Raw genomic sequence first — 19976 nt, 5'->3', positions numbered from 1 at the left:
GTCTTACACTGTTTCTTCTTTTCTACAATGAAAGACGCCTAAAACTTATGGGAATAAATCCATTTAAGGGCATTGTATTGGCCTATGTTGGCTGTTAGTGAGATGTGCCATCTCACAGAACTTTTCTCATGGCCATCGGATTGCTACTGGCCTTCTGATTGCTAGATCTACCCCCTGGCCGATCTGAGTGACAATCAGGGATGGAGCTTTACTTCTTTGCCCTTAACTTTCTGCCATAGGGTCGAATGATGCCAATTAAATAACAGCCATGGAACCCCCTTTTTACCAATATGCGCAACATCATCCATATCAAAAGCTTCAACCCAATCAGCTCCTTCAATCCCTTGGACCTTGCCATCCACGTCAATCACCGTCGACCAATCATAGCCTGAAGAAATATGAAAGGAAATGATAGGTTAGGGCTTTTAATCTCACTATCTGATCTTATTTCATAAGAAGGATGGTTGAAACGAAATGTATATTTTAAGTTGGCGTGGTATGTCAATTCTGGCTCAGTTGACTCAAAGCATGGTCTTGACTTATTTCTTATCTCTTCAATCTCACAGCCCATTGAGCCATAGTATGGTATTATTGACTTTGTCGGCTTGGTACATGCTGAAGCTTAAATTAGTTGTAGGTTAGTCTGATATCAGAAATATTAGAAATCATTTTTAATATAAAATTTCAGCCTTTCCCTTACAGGACTAGCGCATAGGATGCTGATTAAGGCTTCTTTATCTGCTCCTCTGGGCGCGACCCAAGGACCTGTCCTTGCTGACGATATGTCCAATTACACCTGGGCCAACCCTTCCAATGGCTGTGGTTATGTGGGCTGCCAGCTGTAAGTATGTCCCTTGGGCCTGACACATGGTTCTTTAAGATCAGCTTGATTTCCCTTTTTTTTACTCTTCAATCTCTCTTTCTTTTTTATTTATTCTCCTGAAAATCAATAAGACTATGAAAGGGAGTAAGTTTAACATATGCTTGAGTTTTCAGGTCAAGCATATGATGGAAACACAAATGAGAAGACCAAGAATGTTCTTAATTTAATCTAAAAAGAACATATGATCAATTCATGCACGGGTCCGCATTCTTACAAACTATCAGTGAATTGATGCATGATGCTCTATCACTTTTACCTGAAAAATATCATAAAATTTTCATGAGGCATTCTCATTTACACATTAATGGACAATATGTTTCTTATCTCATTTATTATTTCATATTAAGGGACAATAAGCTAGTCATCATAAGTTTTTGAACCCTAGAGATGGGTTGTTCGTAAAAATCAAAATTCAGACAGTATTTTTGTTTATTTGAAAAGGAATCATGAGGGAGATTTTTTTTTTCATTTTTAGGCTTCTAAGTATCATGATACATGAATTAACGATATCACTACAGTAATACATTAGTGGTTCTCGGACGGCCCCCGGACTTCAAAGCCATCAAGAACGGCCCACGCACCACGTCAGCTTAACTAGAACGGACCAACAGGAAATAGAAATGACATTTTAGCCCACATAGGAGGAGAAGTTCTTGCGGAAAAAATAAGGGTAATATAGGAATTTCTATAAAACCGATATAATTGATCTTAGTTAAGGAGATTAGAACTAATAAACAGGATCTGGGATTCATTAGCCATCCGAATCAAAGAAAATGGCGACGAAATTGGAGTTGTTTTCATGTTTGTCGGATTCGACGCCACTCCTGGTTGATCATCCCTGCCAGCAAGTCGATCTCTCTGCAATGGAGATGACCGCACAATCTACTCGTTCGGTTTTCCTGGGCGTTGACGTAGGGACGGGCAGCGCCAGGGCAGGTCCGATTTATCACTCTTGTGCTTTCTTTGAATGATCTTGTCTTCTGATCCATAGTGCCGCGAATCTTGATTGTTTTTCTTCCGCTGCTGACACGTTTTTCCCAATCGAGAATTGTTTCGATCACTGTGGCAATTTCGCATCAAAGACGAGCCTTTCCCATGTTCCGTAAAGGCAAAATCTATCAGATTTTCGCGTCTGTGTAAGATTTTGGTTGGCATGAAGATGCTTCTGTTGTAACCTACTTCCAGGCCTCTTTGATGAGACCGGGAAGCTTCTCGGCACGGCGAGTAGCCCTATCCAGATATGGAAGGAGGGAAACTGCATTGAGGTTTAGAAGCTTCTAATTTGGACCCTTTACGCTTGCACTTTCAAAATTAAGAATAAAATGTGGGGAGGTATTTTTCGCTTGATTCTTCATTGCTAAAATGTTCAAATTCTTTGTGGAATCAGCAATCTTCAACTGATATCTGGCACGCCGTGTGTGCTGCTGTGAAAACCGCGTGCTCCTTGGCCGAAGTAAATAGCGAGGAGGTGACTGGCCTTGGATTCACTGCGACGTGCTCTCTTGGTTGATTGTCTTCCTCAATGGCTTAGTTGATTACCATGACCCTTTTATAATGTTTAATTTACTAGCTCTGATCATTGTGTTTAGTTGCTGTTGACGCGGATGGTGCGCCTGTGTCTGTTTCCTGGAGTGGAGATGAACGGAGGAATGTCATCGTGTGGATGGATCATAGAGCTGTTAAACAAGCTGAAAGAATCAACTCCTCCAATTCCCCTGTGTTGCAGTACTGTGGAGGGGCTCTATCTCCTGAAATGCAAGCCCCAAAGGTATTTTTTCTTAATTTTCTGCGCATATCATTTCGCGCATAGCTAAATCGACTCGGACATTGGAATCCGCACAGGGGATCATAGCCTGAAATTACAGAAAACATATATTAGAACTACTGGGTAGTGTTTTTTTTTCGGGAGGCTACTTATGAAACGTAAGGAGGCTACTGATAAATACGAAGTGTTTAGGAAAAAGATACGGATCAAGGAAAAAATGTTGGAATAAAGTCCTCAAATATTAGAAAGAAGAATGGCTACAATCATGTGCGTTACGGTGGTATTTTTTTATGCTTTTTTTATGTTGGTATTTTTTCCTTCTTCCAAAGATATCTCGACTTGTTTGTTTCATTATGCCTCTTTGGATTTTTTAATGATGCCTGAGGATTTTGCTGGTTCCACGTTACAGCTTCTATGGGTGAAGGAAAACTTGCCAGAATCATGGTCACTGGCTTTTCGGTGGATGGATTTGAGTGACTGGCTTGCATATAGGTTTGTGTTCCCTGGTCTGTAATTGACTTTAAACCTTTCCTTTCAATAAAACTTGCGATACTTATTTGGTTCATTGTTAAGGGCAACTGATGATGATACGCGGAGTTTATGCACAACAGTCTGTAAGTGGACATACCTAGGTCATGCGCATATGCAGCAACTCAATGAGAATAATACCCGAAATATGGAAGCATGCGGTTGGGATGATTCTTTTTGGGAAGAAATTGGGTTAGGGGATTTTGTGGATGGACACCACGCTAAAATTGGTATAAGCTAATGCTTTCTCTGCAGATACCAGTTGATTTTCTTGGTTTTTTTTTGGGAATTGGTTTATTTAGATCTTATTTTTCTCAGGACGAAGTGTCTCATTTCCTGGTCACCCGTTGGGATCTGGTCTTACTCTGGCTGCTGCACAGGTATGGTTCTACAGGATATGAATAACATTTACATCGATCGGTATGAACATGGATCATGTTTTACTTGAGCTGGTGGAAAATGCTGAGATTACCATCACCATTGCCATTCATAAACTTTTCCATCTTCATCATCATTTTTTTCCAGTTTCCAAGATTCTGTCATAGTTGTCTTCGTCATCATCAATCAATAATGAATCATCATTGCAAAAGATTGGGAAATTACTATAGGAAGAAAGATAGGAAGCAACCATGATAGCATGCCCGAATCGGTACATGCGGCCCTTGGGAGGAACTTGATAGGAACTGAGTTTTCTTATCGGTTAAATCTGGGGATTGAGAAAGGAAGAGAGGGCCGGGAAGATCATTGGCAGAGGAAGGTAGGCGGCAAGAAGAGCATCACCAGAGAAAGAAACTTGAGAGCCAATGACTTCCATATACTTCGTGGCTGCTCTCCTGAAGGGAAGGCTGCCTTATTTATAGGGGAAATACATCCAGAATGGAAATGATGGGGATATCCCTATCAGGTACGATTGCGAGAATTTCCAAGGTACCATGGGGATCCTATCAGAACTCCCTTCCCAAATTCTCCAACTAACTTCTTGGATACCCTCCCCTTCAGGGAGGCTACAATATTTATAAGGAAACACTCTAAAAATACCAAAAATGGCCTTGAAGGGTTTGGGAACCGTATAAGGAAACACTCTAAAAATACCAAAAACGGATGGGAACCATAATCCAGTTTCCAAGAAAAATCATCCGTCGATTTCCTAGAGAAGGTATCATTTAATCATGTTGCCTTCATTGTCATCATCATCCGTTTTTTGACAGGCCATCATCATCATCATCATCCGTTTGAAGGGTCATCATCAACCATTTGTTGAAATCTTCGATGTCTCCAAAATTCATGGAAATCTAATTTTGGGAAACATCAACATTAGTTTTTCTTTCAAAAAAAAATAATATCAACATTAGTTTGTTTTTCATTTCTACTATGATAGGAACTTGGTCTATGTGAAGGAACGCCAGTAGGGACTTCGTTAATTGATGCTCATGCTGGCGGGGTGGGGGTTATTGAAAGTATGCTTCCGTCCAATGCAGTGGTTAATGGTCAGTAAATAATTTTTCGTTCACATTTTTTCTCTAGTTCCCGAAACTCTTTCATTTCTAATGCAACATATTGTTTTTCAGATAATGACAGAGAAGCAATATCACATCGCATGGTCCTTGTTTGTGGAACATCCACGTGTCATATGGCTGTCTCCCGTGAAAAAATGTTCATACCTGGTGTCTGGGGACCATTTTGGTCAGGTACCCGCTTTCAGAAAAACAATTAAATTCAATCTTAATAATCATTTTGAATGAGGTTTCTTTGTTTGCTTGACCTTTATACCTGTTTTTCATATTTAGCGATGGTCCCTGGATACTGGCTAACCGAAGGTGGTCAAAGCGCAACTGGCGCTTTACTAGACCACATCGTTGAGAACCATCTCGCTTCTCCACTAGTTGCTAATCACGCCGCTTCTCTTGGTGAGTATGACGATTCTGTTTATTTTTATTTTCTCTCTTTTTTTTTTGTGTTCTTATTACTCATATTTTTTGCAGGAATTTCCTTGTACGAGTTTTTGAACCGGAAATTAAAATCCATGGCAGAGGATCTGAATGTTCCTTTCATCTCATTCCTTACTGAAGATATGCACCTTCTCCCTGATTTTCATGGAAACAGGTGACCTTCCAACTCAAGTAGCTCAATATCTTTATAAAATTCAAAATCATAAATCCAATGCTTTTTATTTATTCCCCTCTGGATAAATTGAAACATCTCAGATCACCCATGGCGGATCCAAACTCAAAAGGAGTGGTCTGCGGATTGACGCTTGATACAAGCGAGAGACAGTTGGCTGTTCTATATCTCGCTACATTGCAGGGAATCGCCTACGGCACGCGTCATATTGTGGAGCACTGTAATTCCCATGGGCACAAGGTACCTCAGATTCGCTGACTCACTGATAATATCCTAAACACTGTTAGGGGTGTTTCTGTCATTTCAGCTTTGGGGCATTTTGGCCTCTAACCTTTAGAATAGTTCCCTTTTGAATAATTGTGGACCCCGCCAAAATGGAAGTCTGCATGAAGTAGTGAAAGGCCAATTCGCCAATAAAGAAGGGTTCTTAGGAAACCTTTTTGTAGGCTACATGGTTCTTTTACTTTTTTCTGGAACATTTTTGGCCAATTCTTAAAACCTGAATATTATTCTTCTAATATTTGACTGTTTATGCATAATCTAATTTCTGTGATAACCCAGATTGATACGCTCCTTGCATGTGGAGGGCTCGCCAAGAATCCCTTGTACATTCAAGAACACGCAGATATCACCGGTATCTATCTCCAAATAATTATAACCATTTTTTACAATGAATAATTTCTAATAAATCGGGAACAGGCTGCCCAATCATCCTTCCTAGAGAAACTGAGTCAGTTCTCCTCGGCGCTGCAATTTTAGGCGCTGTTGCTTCTAGAAAATATGCCAACCTGCACGAAGCAATGCGAGCTCTTAGTGCTGCAGGCCAGGCACGTGCATCCTATTTATCCTTCTCTTTTATTATGTTTTCTCATTTTTAGGATCATCTTTTTTTTTCTAATCGTTCTATTCATCATCTTAACCTTCAGAAAAAAATTCATTTTTTCTGTAGGTCATCCATCCCTCCCAGGATGAAAGAGTGAAGAAGTACCACGACGCTAAGTACCAAATCTTCCGATCTTTATACGAACAGCAGCTTACTCACCGATCCATCATGAAGCAGGCGTTGAATTGAGTCAATGGCCTCTACTTTTTATCTCGAAAGATTAGTGAATATCCTCCCCTGTGATTTTTGTGATTCCTTTGCAATAACAGTTGTCTTTAATAATTGAGTCCGGCCTAAAGCCTGTTAGGCTTTGGTGAAGATTCCATTTATATCAAGGTGGGCCATTATGATGTGGTAGTGGAAGATACTGGGATGGAGTGGTGGACCACGATTCCATTACAAGTGGTCTTCTTTTTATAAGATATACTCTGTTTGTGGTCAGGAAAGATATTTTTACTGGTAGTTTTAGGAAAATAATGTCATTGCACTCAACCGCTGTAAAATTGCTTATTTCGCAAATACGCCTATATATCCTCTCAATGTTAACATGGGTTGCTTTTTTCTTTGTTCATCTTTGCGTCTCCTTGAGCTCTCTCTCTCTCTCTCCTCCATCTCTCTCTTGGCCTGCCTTTTAAATGACCCTCAAGTAGGAGGAAAGGCATAATGCTAGTAGGCAATTCGCCATCACTCATTTTGATGGGTCTTCTCTCTCTCTCTCTCTCTCTCTCTCTCTCTCTCTCTCCTCCATCTCTCTCTTGGCTCGCCTTTTAAATGACCCTCCAGTAGGAGGAAAGGCATAATGCTAGTAGGCCATTCGGCATTACTCGTTTTTGATGGGTCCTCTCTCTCTCTCTCTTCCTCACTCGCTTCATATCTCCATATCTCTGCCTCACTCTCTCCCTCTTCTCTCGCACTCATTCTCTCCCTCGCTCACTCTCTCTACCTCCTCCCTCTCTCTCTACCTCTCTTTATCTGATTCTCTCTCTTGCTCTCTTTTCCCCTCACCTCCTTCCATATAGGACAAGTTAGAGGAAAGATATCATACTACTTGGCATTACTGGTTTCAACGGCCATAGCCTAATAAAGATGTTTGTATCTAGGTCGAAAAATCTCACATCACACAAAAATCACATCCCAATCTATTTATCTGCTGCCTCGGTAGCCCAGCAGTGACTGTACTCTTTTTACGTGCAAAGTGTTATATATTCATTCACTTTTGCACCTTGGGGCTTCATTATTGTTTAATTATGTGGTTATACACATGGCCTATGGAAGAGCATTTAGAGGTGACACCAGTGCTACACTTAATCACTTACGGAGGAGATGACAAGCCTACCTTCTCCAAGGGTCTCCTAGAAACATTTTCTGGGCATAATCTCACTTGATGTCAAAAATATGTCCAGATTACAAACTGACCTGGAGGTCAAGCTAATCATCTGAAAGATGACCCGCCTTTGGGCATGTCTAAGCATTGTACAAAGTGGTATTGCAAAGAGGATGCACTTTTTGCCTGGCTATCAGATAAAAAGTTTTCCAAGTTTGAGCCAATCATACATGGATTATGATCATGTCAGGGGAATATGGAATGTCATCACAAAAAAATTCCAAACAGGATGATGAAACAAAAATAGCTGACTTGGTGGATTGATCTATGTATCTTCTCTAAAATCATCATATTGCCTTGCAATATGCTAACGTATTTCAGACCTTATGCAAGGAGGTTATTTTTATCGACCATCCAGTGATAAATCTACTGATTGGGAGTATGTACTACATAAACAAGTCTGGCGTTACCTCATGGACATAAGTCTCAAGTTTGAAAGCATATGCTCTAAGTTATCTATTTAAGAGGCCAAACACAGTTTAAAGATACTGTGATCCATGTTAGAAAAGAAGAGAGTCACATTGGATGTCAAAGTCAACTCACTGAGAGAAGTCTACTTGTTTCATCAATCCTATGTCTGGGGAATCTACATAAATGACGATTCTATAAGCTAAAAAACAACTTAATTTTAAGAAATCAAGGTCAGAATAAAATTTATCATCTAAGGGGTTCAGAGGTGATGACAAGTACCAACTGATGTGTAGTCATTGCTACTCCACTGGCACACCGAGGAAACCTGTTGGAAGATCCATGGGAAAACTGCAGAGGCAAATAATCCAACCCACGAAAACTCAAATATCAGAAGAGAAAGACAATGAGGAGCATCTTGAGCCAAAGAGAACTGCCAGTGACATTGAGAAAATAAAGGTTTTACCTCTAAGAAAGTCAACTACTGATGGTACCTTATAAACCATGATCGGTGTCAGTAGCATTAAATTGAACAAGTTAGACTACTTACCCATGTCTTACATGTTCCCAAATTATGAATGAGTTTTTTCTCTACCCAAATATTGGCTCTAATATCCTCCCATAAGCGAACATTTAATAGGACTGGTGCTTTTCTATGTGATAAGGTGGAGGGTATAATGATAATCATAAATTTCATGCTATTTTTAGGAATGATTTCATGTTATTTTTAGTAATAATTTCATGCATTTTCTGTGCTGATTTTCATTAAAATTATCATAAATGCATATTTATTAATGCTTACAATAATTCATTGCACTTTTAGAATGAATTTTCTATTTTTAATTGATAGCTTATGTTACGAGTACCACACCCACCATCTCAAACTCCACTACTCTCCAGTGCGGACCAGCCTCCATATCTATCATAATCTCTCACAATATCTCTTTGATGTGCTCCACTCCACTCACATACACTTCCATCAATCATCACCTGGCGCTACAGAAGCGCTGGTGAAGGTACTTATTTAGAATTAATTAGTATTCAACTGTAAAGTTCTATTAAAAATATTAAATTGCTTTATAAATTCATAATAAATTGTATTAATTAGGAAAATTATTTCCTTATCTTTTTAGATTTATTTTGAATTAGTTTTCAATAGTTTTATTATATTTCTTTATTTGAAATTAATAAAATCATTATTAAAAACCAAAAAATATAAATTAAAGCCAAAATTCACTTATTCAATGCTTTCTTTGTATATTTGATCCTAACTCAACCTATGCTACAAAAAAAATTCTAAATAATGTTGTATAAAAGAGAATCCTTGAACGATGTATTTAAACCTAATTTCTTGTTGTTCTCTCATGAAAACCAATATTCATGAATGATTTCATTCATCTTCATCACTCACTCATAAAATCAAGCCTTGTTCTGATTCAATTTTTGACTTCATGACTTTCATTCCTAAAGAGGCATGTTATGCCTTCGGTTGGAAACCTTTGGGCATAATGTGCTCAGTAATGGAGATATGCATGAAAAACTGGCCAACCCAAAAATCAAGGCTATAGAACTAACCAACCTATACTAAGAAGTTGGCATCCATCTTAATTGTCATAAAAATGAGCATCCTAGCAAGTGCTACACTTGATATCATAATAGTGAAGATTTCCTATTTATATTCTTGATCTGGCATCCTGAGTTCAAGAGATTGGCATTTATCTCTAGCTGTTTTTCCCTCCAATATACTACAATTATTCAGTTTTATGACATTATGAAACTGGATATAATGCCTCTTCATTAATTAATAAGATCCATAATATTTTTTTCTTGAATCAGATATGTTGAGGAGGGAAGCATACAACAGAGATGCAAATTCTGGGAGAAAGTTGTGAATTACTATTGGGTGTAAGGTGAAAATTTATGAGCAGGAACTACAGAGGGAGGAATAATAATATTAATGTCAAAAAATAGACGTTATCATTCGGGATAATGCCACATACCCTTTGATGAGCCCTGCAGTTTGGATCACATAAATTATTTTACGACACTAGACAAAGCTGGACAGGTGAAATTTGGAGCATGTGTTTTTTTCTTATAATATGTCATGTCAGTTCGGAGACAGATTTCTTATCAAATACCAGGAGGAGAAGAACTGGAAGATTATAGGAAGGTTATGAAAGAAAATTTAACATAAATAAAATAGTACAATTAAAATTAACTTTACGAGAATAAGGATTATGAAGTTAATTCATCTTCAAATGATATTTCACCACCAATTCTAGTCTTTTTTAACATTTTGTATTTTGATAATATTCAGGTTCCATTATCTGCCATTCCTCCCCAGTAGTTGCCAAATTATTCCCATTGGTTGCTATGATGTTCAATATTCAAATCGCAGATACTCATAAAGAATTATTCAGTTATTTACTATTCAGTCTTGATATTTGACTTATCTTTTGGTGGGAAATGTTACATTGCTACTAAACCATCGAAATATGACATCTCTGAGATATACAATTAATGCTGGAGATGTAGAAAGTTGGACTATTGATAACATTAAATTAGATCAATAAAATTATGCTTTTATACTTGTTTTTAACCACATATTTTTAGATTTAATAGAATCACTCACCATTTGTGGATAAAATGAGAAATTTCTGATTTTTTTTCCTAATTTCTATTTTAATATATTTTATTGACCTTTGAGACTAACCTATTTGACTCCTTAGAGTCAAGTGGATTTCTCAGATCTTCTTGGAGTTTTATTTGAAAAACAGGACTTAGGTAAATACGATGGTGAATTTCAAATAAAAATGGGAGTAAAGTAGAAACTTAAGCCCTCTAATAAATAATAAGAAGAGGCCCAATACACTAGAAGCCCGCTCTCGAAGCCCATTCAAACCTCCCTAAGGACTGGGTCAACTAAAGGAAAGAATTGTAGAACTAACCCACAATTTGAATTTGAAAGCCATCTTTTAACATCTGGGAAGGATAGAAAGTGGGTTCCAGGATGGAAATCAAGAAATCCTAGCCCTCCAAACCCCAAGAACTAAATTCAATGGCTGGGAGAGTTAGGGTACTTCTATTTATTCTCTTCTCCTCTCTCTTTGTATCTTATCTTGGATTTGTGCTCCCAACTTCTTGTTGGAGGCCTAGTTCATCAGATTTCTTTGATCCATGCTTGTTTTACAAGAGTGTGGGAAAGAGAGTTCAAGGGTGATCAAGATTCTTGGAGAAAGAGCACCATGTGGCTCTTGGGGAAGTGACAACAAGGTTCATGCGATCTCCTAAATGTTTTATTTGAATTTTCTCCCTTTTTCTCTATGTAAGTTATTCCACTAGATATCCTAGACTTCAATATTTCCAACGCATCAATTACTGCCGACCCGGTGAAGTGCCGTCGCCCACAAATTGAGGCCGAAGATTTTCTTCAACATTAGATCTTATTTCTTGCCCTAAAAATTCCCCAATAATTCCTAAAAATCACATTTAGTTATTGAAATTTTTATAAAACAAAATATATTTTTAATATATTTATTTAAAATAGTTTTGACTAGTTTTTATTTGTTGCATTGATTTTCCTCTTTGGAAAATACTTAAAAATCCATAAAAAATATAAATCACCAGAAATAATTAATTTTAAATACATTTAAATACAATTTGCTCTCTCATTACCTTCTCCTGGTGTATTTTATCCTTACCCTATTCTAAGTAAGGAAAATTTTATAAATATTTTTGTATAAATAGAGCCTAAAATGACTTATTCAGCCCAAATGTATTTTATCCTTCTCTGTTTTTATTAATTGAAATTATTGGAGCTATATTTTTTACCATCCATAGGATAATAAGGGTGAAAATAAATGATATTCTAAATAATTCATTATTATTCTAAGAGATGATAGTGAAGAGGATGACAGAACAAATGGAAATCTTTCTTACAAGATTGTATATTTTCAGCAGGATAGGTTGTTGAATAAACATCTTGATATAAGTAAATAAGTAAATATTTTCTGTACAAACAAACAGATTGTATTTTATTTGAAATAAAAAGAAAGGTTTGCATAATAAATATATGAAGCATGGTACCAATTAGGAATGCCTACTACATGCAAACTGGAGCTTAGAGACACATGTGAGCTTCATAGAGAATGATGCATTCACCTAATAGGTATAATAATATTTTGAGTACAGAGATGTTTTCTGGTATACTAAATTCTTTCTTGAGTCAAATTTTATAATCATACTGGATATTAGGATAATACTCAAATATACTCACACAATTGAATTTACATGAAATGAGACTAAAAACTAATCCTTAAATGGTTTCCTATCTTGATATATATTGATGTATATTTTGGGATACATTACTCCCTTCCGGTATAGATTACAGCTAAAACCAAACATAACCTTCCTATGATGATGCTGTAATGGAAGGCATTTATGTTTCCCAGTCATAAGAGAAGGAGAGGTCAAGTAATACGGGGCTTCTCTGGTCTAAGCTAGCCCGTGATTCAGATCCACTACCTTGTCAAATAAAAAATATCAAGCCCATCAAAGATTAGCTCGTACAAGCTAACCTTTGACAGGGTACGTACTTTTCTATGTGAAAAGTGGTGGATCTTAAAAATGGGCTAGATATAATCAGATGAATATATTAATCGACCTCGTTAGGCGAGTGCCACTGGTTGCTTCACCAACATTTTGGACATCATTCATTTAAAATTTTGAAATGATGTTTCCTGATGTATGTCAAGTCTTGAATTGGGACAATCTTGCGCGCCAAGTATGCCAATGCCACCAGATAATGGTTCTTTTAGGTGGCAAGGTCGGGGCTTTGGGGGTTTTAATAAGTTTAATAAGTTTTAATAAGTTTCAAAAGATCAAATGAACAAAATATGTGAGAGAAAAATATGACATGGTAACTACTTTAATTTTGAACTGTCATAATACAACTTTGTGATTCATTTCGTAATACATAATATGTAACCCCAATCATTACATTTCCTCAATGTCTTCTTGAAAATTTTAAAAATATTTGAATTTATTCATCTATATTTAAGATCTATAAAATAATCTATTAATTTAGATATAAATGTCTAAATTAAGGAGATAAGTACATTACGTTTCATGTGCCTGATAATATCTGATCAACATAAATATAGTTTTTGAAAAATATAAAAGTATAGACATGCCATTCATATCGTGATTCATAAAGTAATGGTGTGGCTCATTGAACAGATGGTTTAACATCAGATGTTTTTCATATTCACAAAGGTAGTCATCCAATGTATGTGTGAGTTGGATTGTTTGAACCATCTAATATTGGTGCTACTTATCTTGATGTGTCTTGATATTCACAAACCCAATGATTGAGTTTGGCTTGGTATAATCCACTTTGAACATCAATCAAAACACATAAGCATTTTCTCTAAAATGCACTAAGCCCTGATCTTCGCTAATATGCAATAGAATTTATCTTCTGATATATTTTAGGGATTAAATCTGGATCACCTTGTTTCCTAGTATGCTACCATTCTAAACAATAGATGATTTAGCCTTCTGCTCAATCTTATTCTACAAGTATTTTTGAACTCATAGATTCTAATGTATGGCTTTAGATATTTGTTAATTCTCTTTGATGATGTGGGTTTTCTTAGTTATCCTCATCTCATTAATAATAAATCAGATATTAAAACAATCATATGTGATTTTATGATCATAATTCATTGCCCTTTTGATTCCTGGTAAACAGTTTTGTATGGATAACGAAGGAAATCATAAATTGTACAACAAACTTACTATTTAAGGATCTAGGGATCATTCATAAATCATCATGTTCAAACTTGTATCAGAACCTCATCAGTCAACTGACTATAACAAAGGGTTCACCATTTTTGGGTCTGTCAGTCCATACTTTATGGTACAATGAACTGACTCTTCCTCAAGCCACTGAATGAGAACTCTGAATCAATCATACCCCTTATACACTGAGAGATATTCTGACTTTCCAGAATATGCTTTCTTCTCATAAGACATTCTTGATCAACCTTTCCTAGGTGTTCAATCAACCAACTGTTCAAGAGGCCTTTTTTAAGTCACATGAAAACAGGATAGGTATATCAAAATTGTAGCTCTCTATGCTAGCAACACTTCAGAGTTCAGATCCCTTCCTCCCGGGAAGAAGCATGTTGGATGCTGATGGGTATCTACATTGAAGAAGAGGGCAGATGGTCAGCTTGAATGGTATAATGTTGAATCAGTTTCCTAAATATATACCAAAAACTATGGAGTAGATTATATAATGGCATTTTTCTAGTGGTCAGGAGGATTATTGTAAGAATCCATATATCCTTAACAGCTAATAAGCATTGGGATTTACATAAGTTTAACTTAAATAATGTTTTTCTTTCATGGAGACTTACACAAGAAAGGTAATATGAAGCAACCTCCAGAATATGATATCTTAACAAGTCAAGTTTGTCATTTGAGAAAGGTGGTGTAAAGTGTGAAACAATCACCCTGATCCTGGTTTGAGAAATTTACTCAAGCCATGGAAATATTTGGTAATCACCAATGGAATGGTGATCATACACTATTTTACCAGCATGCATTCCCCAAGAATGTGATTATCCTTTTCTCTATGTAGATGATATCATAGTGTCTGGGAATAATAAAAGTGGAGTCACTTATTTAGGTCAGCGGCTCAATACCCAGTTCAATATTAACAACTTAGGATAAATTAAATATTTTATGGGCACAGATGTGTCTCATTCATCCCGTGGCATCACCCTGTCTCAACAGAAATACATTTATGACCTAATGGGCAAAACATGATACCTAGAATGCCAACACCTATTAAACCCGAAGGCAACACATCTCGAACTTAAATAAATGATCCTGATCCCTTGCCCTATCAATTACTAATCAGTAAAATTATTTACCTTGTTCATACCAATCCAGATACCTCCTAGTCTGTCAATGTTTTTAGCCAATTTATATGCCAACAAAATTTCTCACTTGTGGGTGGTGCATAGAGTATTACAGTACTTGAATGGGACAATTGGGTTTAGCCTGAATTTCCCTCATGGTCAAATCATCAAGTCCAGAAATTTGCATTGCTTCTGATTATGCTTGCTCGCAGGTAGCGTGTTGATCCACTAATGGATATTGCTCACTTCTATGTGGCAACCTGGTTACCTAGCAAAGGAAGAAATGACGAGTCTCACCAGTTACGCCCATCCAATTTTGGTGTAACAATAAATCTGTCATTAGTCTTGCATGCGATCGTGTTCAGCGTGACAGGACTAAGCATGTCATGACCGACCGACATTTCATCAAAGAAGAGCAAGAGCCAAAGGTTATTGAGATTGTTTACATCAACATTAGGCAACAATTGGCTGATCTCCTGACCAAAGGGCTCTCCAAAGATCAGGATGAGCTCCTTGCATCCAAGCTGGGCATGGAGGACATTCCCTCTTCAGGTTGAGGGGAGGTGTTTTAAGACATAGTCCGTTTTGTGGTAACACGTGTGACACATAATTTTAGACAAATATGAATGACCCAATAAGCCTGTATATATCCTCTCAAAGTAAATGAAATTGGGTCGCTTTCTCTTTGTTCATCTTTGCGTTTCCTAGGAGTTGGAGATTCAAATGCGATTGGGTCCAAATTGTTCTTGTTCAATGCGTTCCTGAAAATATGAGAAATTTAAACTTTGCTATAAATTGGGCACGTTATTTATCTGATTGATCAGATGCGTAATCCCTTGGGGTTAGTCGTCGAGGATCCTTATAATTGAAGAATTCAGTTAGCTTTGACTGACGCTTTACTGTTTTCTTCTCTCTATCGTCCTCGTCGTTGAGGGTTAATCAAATTTCTTCACACGGTTCTGAAGTCCATTTTCTTCTTTCTGCCTCAAGTGATCGCAAACACGATTCTAAACGGATTATCAGAAAGATATCCAAGCCTACTCATTAGCATCGCGAGTTTTTTCCGCATGATCAGATCTACCTTTCATCAAAAGCTTTACATCACTGGCTTCTGATACTGTCATCTCAAGATTGCAGTGATGAATGATGAATCAAGATAGTATAAATGAATGGCGACCATTATCTTATTTCGAGTGTTAGTTCCTACGCTAGCAACAAATACTTCACTTTAACCTAAACCTTCCAACTGGGACTTATTATAATTTCAAAATAATGGAAGAGTTATTCTGGAGCAGGAACTGAGACAACTATCGAATTGTGCGCTAGAATGAACACTGTTCTTGAATAAAGCTGAATTGTGAGCTACTGATGAACTCGGATGCCGCTGGCGTCATCCTCGGCATGATTGATACCTTCGTTGTATGATCACTGACACCTTTTTCACGGTAGATAAAGTCACACCCATTCATCGTCTCGCTCTGTATCGCGGAGGAGAAGAAGAAGAGAAGAGAGAGAAGGAAAGAGTACGAAAAACTAAGGGCTATCCGCAGAGAGGGAAAGGGTCGCTTTCTGGCGACGATGGGAATCCAATGAGTGAGAGCCTCTATTTTGAGCAAAGAAGTTAGCTTCTTCCATGAACGAGAAGATGCCAGGCTAAAGAGAGAGAGAGAGAGCGTAGACAGTGGCCGTCTGACACAGTCATCATTGCTCCATCTCTCCTCCCTTGTTTCTCGTGACACCTTCGACAGAGGACAGAGCGAGAAGCAGGCGATCGGGCCGGGTTTGTTCCTCTGAGCTGGGGAATAACGGTCAGCCGCGGCCTTAAGGCCCTGACCGCCGGCGGCGATCCCTCCGCCGCCCACCTGTCCGGACCCAGTTTTCAATGCCCAAGAGCACGTAGTACCCAAGTCAGCTGACGCCAACGGGTGCGAAAAATGACATCTTTTTGAGTTTTTTTTCTCAAGCCAGTTCATGTTTGATGGATGGATTATCCGCGAAAAATGACATCTTTTTGAGTTTTTTTCTCAAGCCAGTTCATGTCTGATGAATGGATTATCCGCGAAATAAGACAGGAAAAAAGGAAAAAAAAAAACCCTAAAAAAGAGGAGCCGGAGCTCACCGGAGAAGCGCCGTCGAATGGGGCTAGCAGGAGAAGAGAGGAGGAGGAGGGTGGGGGAAGAGCATGGGCATCTGGGCCCTGGTGATGAACGGGTGCTGCAGCAACTGGGCCGCCGTTAGCCTCTTCGCCGGCTCTTTCTGCAGGCAACAGGAGACGAAGCTGCGAAACTCCGGCGACGCCGACGGCGGCGCCACCGGCGGGTCAGAGTAGCAGATAGCGCACATAAGACTGGCCCAATCCCCCTGCCTGCCCACGTTCTCCCCGAACGGAAACTTCCCCAAGAAGAACTCCAATATGCTCAGCCCGAAGCTCCATATATCCCCCGCGTAGCCGTCGTATATCCCTTGGTTGAGATCGGTGTTGATCCTCTCCGGGCTCATGTACGCGATGGTGCCGACGGAGGAGTTGCATGGGTCCATGGTCTGAGCCAGGATCCGAGACACGCCGAAATCAGCGATCTTGACCTGATGGGCCGCGTTGATCAAGAGATTGGACGGCTTGATGTCGCGGTGGACGATCTTCTGGCGGTGCAGATAGGCCAAGCCCTGCAGCACCTGCCTGGCGACGTCGGCCAAGAAGGGCTCCGACGAGATCCGCCTCCCTTCCAGAGACCCACCGTCCATGTACTCGAGCAGCACCTGGATCTCCCCGGCCTGGTCGTACATCCCGTGGCAGCGCACCACGAAGGGGTTGTCCGCCGTCCGTAGGATCTCGATCTCACGGCAGATCTGCCGTCGCACCGCGTCCTCGTGGTTGCCGTAGATGGCCTTGAGCGCGTAGTGCCGGCCGGTGCGCCGGTGCCGGACCATCCACACGATCCCACCGTTGCCGCTGCCGATCCGCCGGACCCGTTCGAGCTCGGACAGCGGCGGGGTCTGCGGCGCCGCCGCCGAGCCCATCGACGAGGATACCGACGACGACGACGAAGAAGATGAGGTGGACGAGGAGGGCGGCAGCGGAAGAGGGACGGCGTGGGACGGGTCGCGGTGCGGGAGCGGGAGGGTCAGCTCGGGCCGGCGGCGCCCGCGCATGGCTGCGGCCGGCGTCGGTAGCTGCTGCTGCTGCGGCGGTCCGCTGGGCCGCGTCGGCGCGGCGGCGTGGTTCATGGGTCTCGCTTCCCGGAAGGAGGAGGAGGAAGAAGAAGAAGAAGAAGAAGACCTGCGGAAAGGGGGAGGTTCTCGGAAGGTGCGGCAAGAGCGTGCGATGGAGAGCGGAAACCGCCACCGCCCGGGATTTTAATGATAATCGCCGTGATTTCCTCCGCTCCGGAGAAATAATATCCTTTTTTTTTAGGAAAATACAACGAAAGATCGATTCTTGCACCCGACCCTCGGTTGACTTTTGGAGGTCAGCTCCTCCCCCGGGCGTAAATCCACAGGCAAGAATCATGACGGTAGCTTCTAGTCACGGGCGCTCACGTGACGCCTCTCACCTCATTAAAGAAGCTTGTTCTCTTCCTCCGCGCCGAGAGAAAGAGCGAGAGAGAGATAAGCTTAGCAGTTAGCAGGCCCATGGCGGCGCCTACGCCGCATCTCCGCCGCCGGCTAGGCTAGCTACGGCCGCGCCAATCATGGCAAACTGATATTATAATGGTTGGGTTTCTGCAATCTAGGACGAGAAGGGTAGACCTGGTTTTGACTTTGGAGTTGCATTTACCGGGGTGATTATTTTTATCGAATAGGAAGTGTTGATATTATTGCGTCGATGGGCTCCAGGGATCATTTTTTTTTTTGGCGCCGTACAGCCGACTTCCACGTCGAAGTGACATCGTCTCGTGACCTTTCAAAGGGTGTCTCTACGTTCATCTTCGACGCAAGGCCACCAGTAATATTTAATACAATTGTTATATTTGAAACTTCGTCTCCCGATTCCCAAAATGTATTACTAAAATGTAACCTCAGTTGTACCCAAATTTCGAGTCTTTTCTGCGTCTTTTTATAATGCCTCCATAATGTCGAGTTGTCGACTCATCGAGGGGTTTGTTTTTTTCCTGCAGATACGTATCAATAACAGAACGATACGTGAATAAAGTAACGCAAAAAACAAAGTGCATGGTTTATTAAGTATCAGGGTTCTGAAAATACTACCTGTTTTATCCCCAATATTTGAGGCCCTGGTGTTTTAGCATCTACAGCGGTCTTTAGTTTCTGTCAATTAAAGTCCTTTTGTTTTTTAAAAAAATTTAGACGAGGATCATAAATGGACGCGGTGGGAGATCGACTCGCCCAAAGCAAGGAATTTCCGCCGTTCCTATCGCCTGCTAGTCATGATGGTCGGCAGGTGTCCTACCCAATACATTAGTGGCTTGATTACGAAACCAGAATCCAACGGTATATTTTATTTTCCTGCATTGAAGAAAGAAAGAGAAGGAAAGAGAAAGACGAGTGGAAGTTGATAGTATTGCATCGATGGGCTCTGAGGATTTCAAATTTCCATTCATTTCAAACGCCTCATAACGCAGTGCATAGCTACAGAAAATTAGTACAAAATTCTATTAGATTTCTATAAAATGTCAAAAATATTCATACTCCATAAAAAAATTTCTTGGAACAAATGATAGTGAAAAATACTAAGAAGGGGGATTCAATTGGTGTTTTAAAAACATTATCTTTTATTTTCTAAATTCAGTTATTATATTCATAAATTAATTCTCACCACTCTTCTCATTATGAGATAACGAATTACACTGCTACTTGGTTCCATAATCCACCTGAACCGAGTCACTATAGATCCAAAAAATATTTAGCCAATATCGGCATATTGTTCAAGTTATAGATACAATCGGCACTCTTCAATCTCACCTCACAATACTATCAGAAGGACTTTAGAATGGAAATATCTTAAATTATTTGCATTGACTTTTCTCCATGAGAACCCCAAACTGACATTAACATCCTTCAGGATGTCAAGTGGTCTCTGAAGATATTAAGTGAACAATCCTATATCTCTTGTAAAA

General features: G+C 39.5%; 2 protein-coding genes across 3 annotated transcripts; one reads left to right on the top strand and one right to left on the bottom strand.

Annotated features, from left to right (window-relative positions):
- Positions 1-1661: 1661 nt before the first annotated feature.
- On the top strand, positions 1662-6509 carry LOC144713024 (FGGY family of carbohydrate kinase). Of its 2 annotated transcripts, none has more exons than XM_078587491.1 (15): positions 1662-1819; positions 2069-2148; positions 2271-2388; positions 2473-2651; positions 3058-3140; positions 3222-3406; positions 3495-3556; positions 4555-4663; positions 4745-4841; positions 4977-5083; positions 5159-5279; positions 5381-5537; positions 5859-5931; positions 5997-6124; positions 6247-6509. In XM_078587491.1, exons 1-15 carry the CDS (start codon positions 1747-1749, stop codon positions 6367-6369), a joined length of 1695 nt encoding a protein of 564 aa, XP_078443617.1. In that variant the 5' UTR covers positions 1662-1746; the 3' UTR covers positions 6370-6509. The 2 variants fall into 2 exon arrangements, with proteins under 2 accessions (XP_078443617.1, XP_078443616.1); XM_078587490.1 differs by having other exon boundaries at positions 4745-4864; positions 4964-5083.
- Positions 6510-16888: 10379 nt separating this feature from the next.
- Positions 16889-18234, bottom strand: LOC144712876 (mitogen-activated protein kinase kinase 5-like). The gene has a single exon (XM_078587245.1). The coding sequence runs from the start codon at positions 18124-18126 to the stop codon at positions 17044-17046; it is 1083 nt and encodes a 360-aa protein (XP_078443371.1). The 5' UTR covers positions 18127-18234; the 3' UTR covers positions 16889-17043.
- Between the last annotated feature and the right edge of the window lie 1742 nt (positions 18235-19976).

This window comes from Wolffia australiana, chromosome 15 (genome assembly GCF_029677425.1).
Source record: "Wolffia australiana isolate 7733 chromosome 15, ASM2967742v1".
In the NCBI taxonomy this organism is placed as follows: domain Eukaryota; kingdom Viridiplantae; phylum Streptophyta; class Magnoliopsida; order Alismatales; family Araceae; genus Wolffia; species Wolffia australiana.
Note: the sequence above shows the minus strand (reverse complement) of the source record. Positions and strands in the feature narration are given on the sequence as shown.

Coding starts and splice junctions, on each gene's coding strand:
- LOC144712876 (XM_078587245.1), bottom strand. CDS start 18,126: ATGAACCACGCCGCCGCGCCGACGCGGCCCAGCGGACCGCCGCAGCAG.
- LOC144713024 (XM_078587490.1), top strand. CDS start 1,747: ATGGAGATGACCGCACAATCTACTCGTTCGGTTTTCCTGGGCGTTGAC. Junction 2,652..3,057: donor CTGAAATGCAAGCCCCAAAG/GTATTTTTTCTT, acceptor TCCACGTTACAG/CTTCTATGGGTGAAGGAAAA. Junction 6,125..6,246: donor CTCTTAGTGCTGCAGGCCAG/GCACGTGCATCC, acceptor TTTTTTCTGTAG/GTCATCCATCCCTCCCAGGA.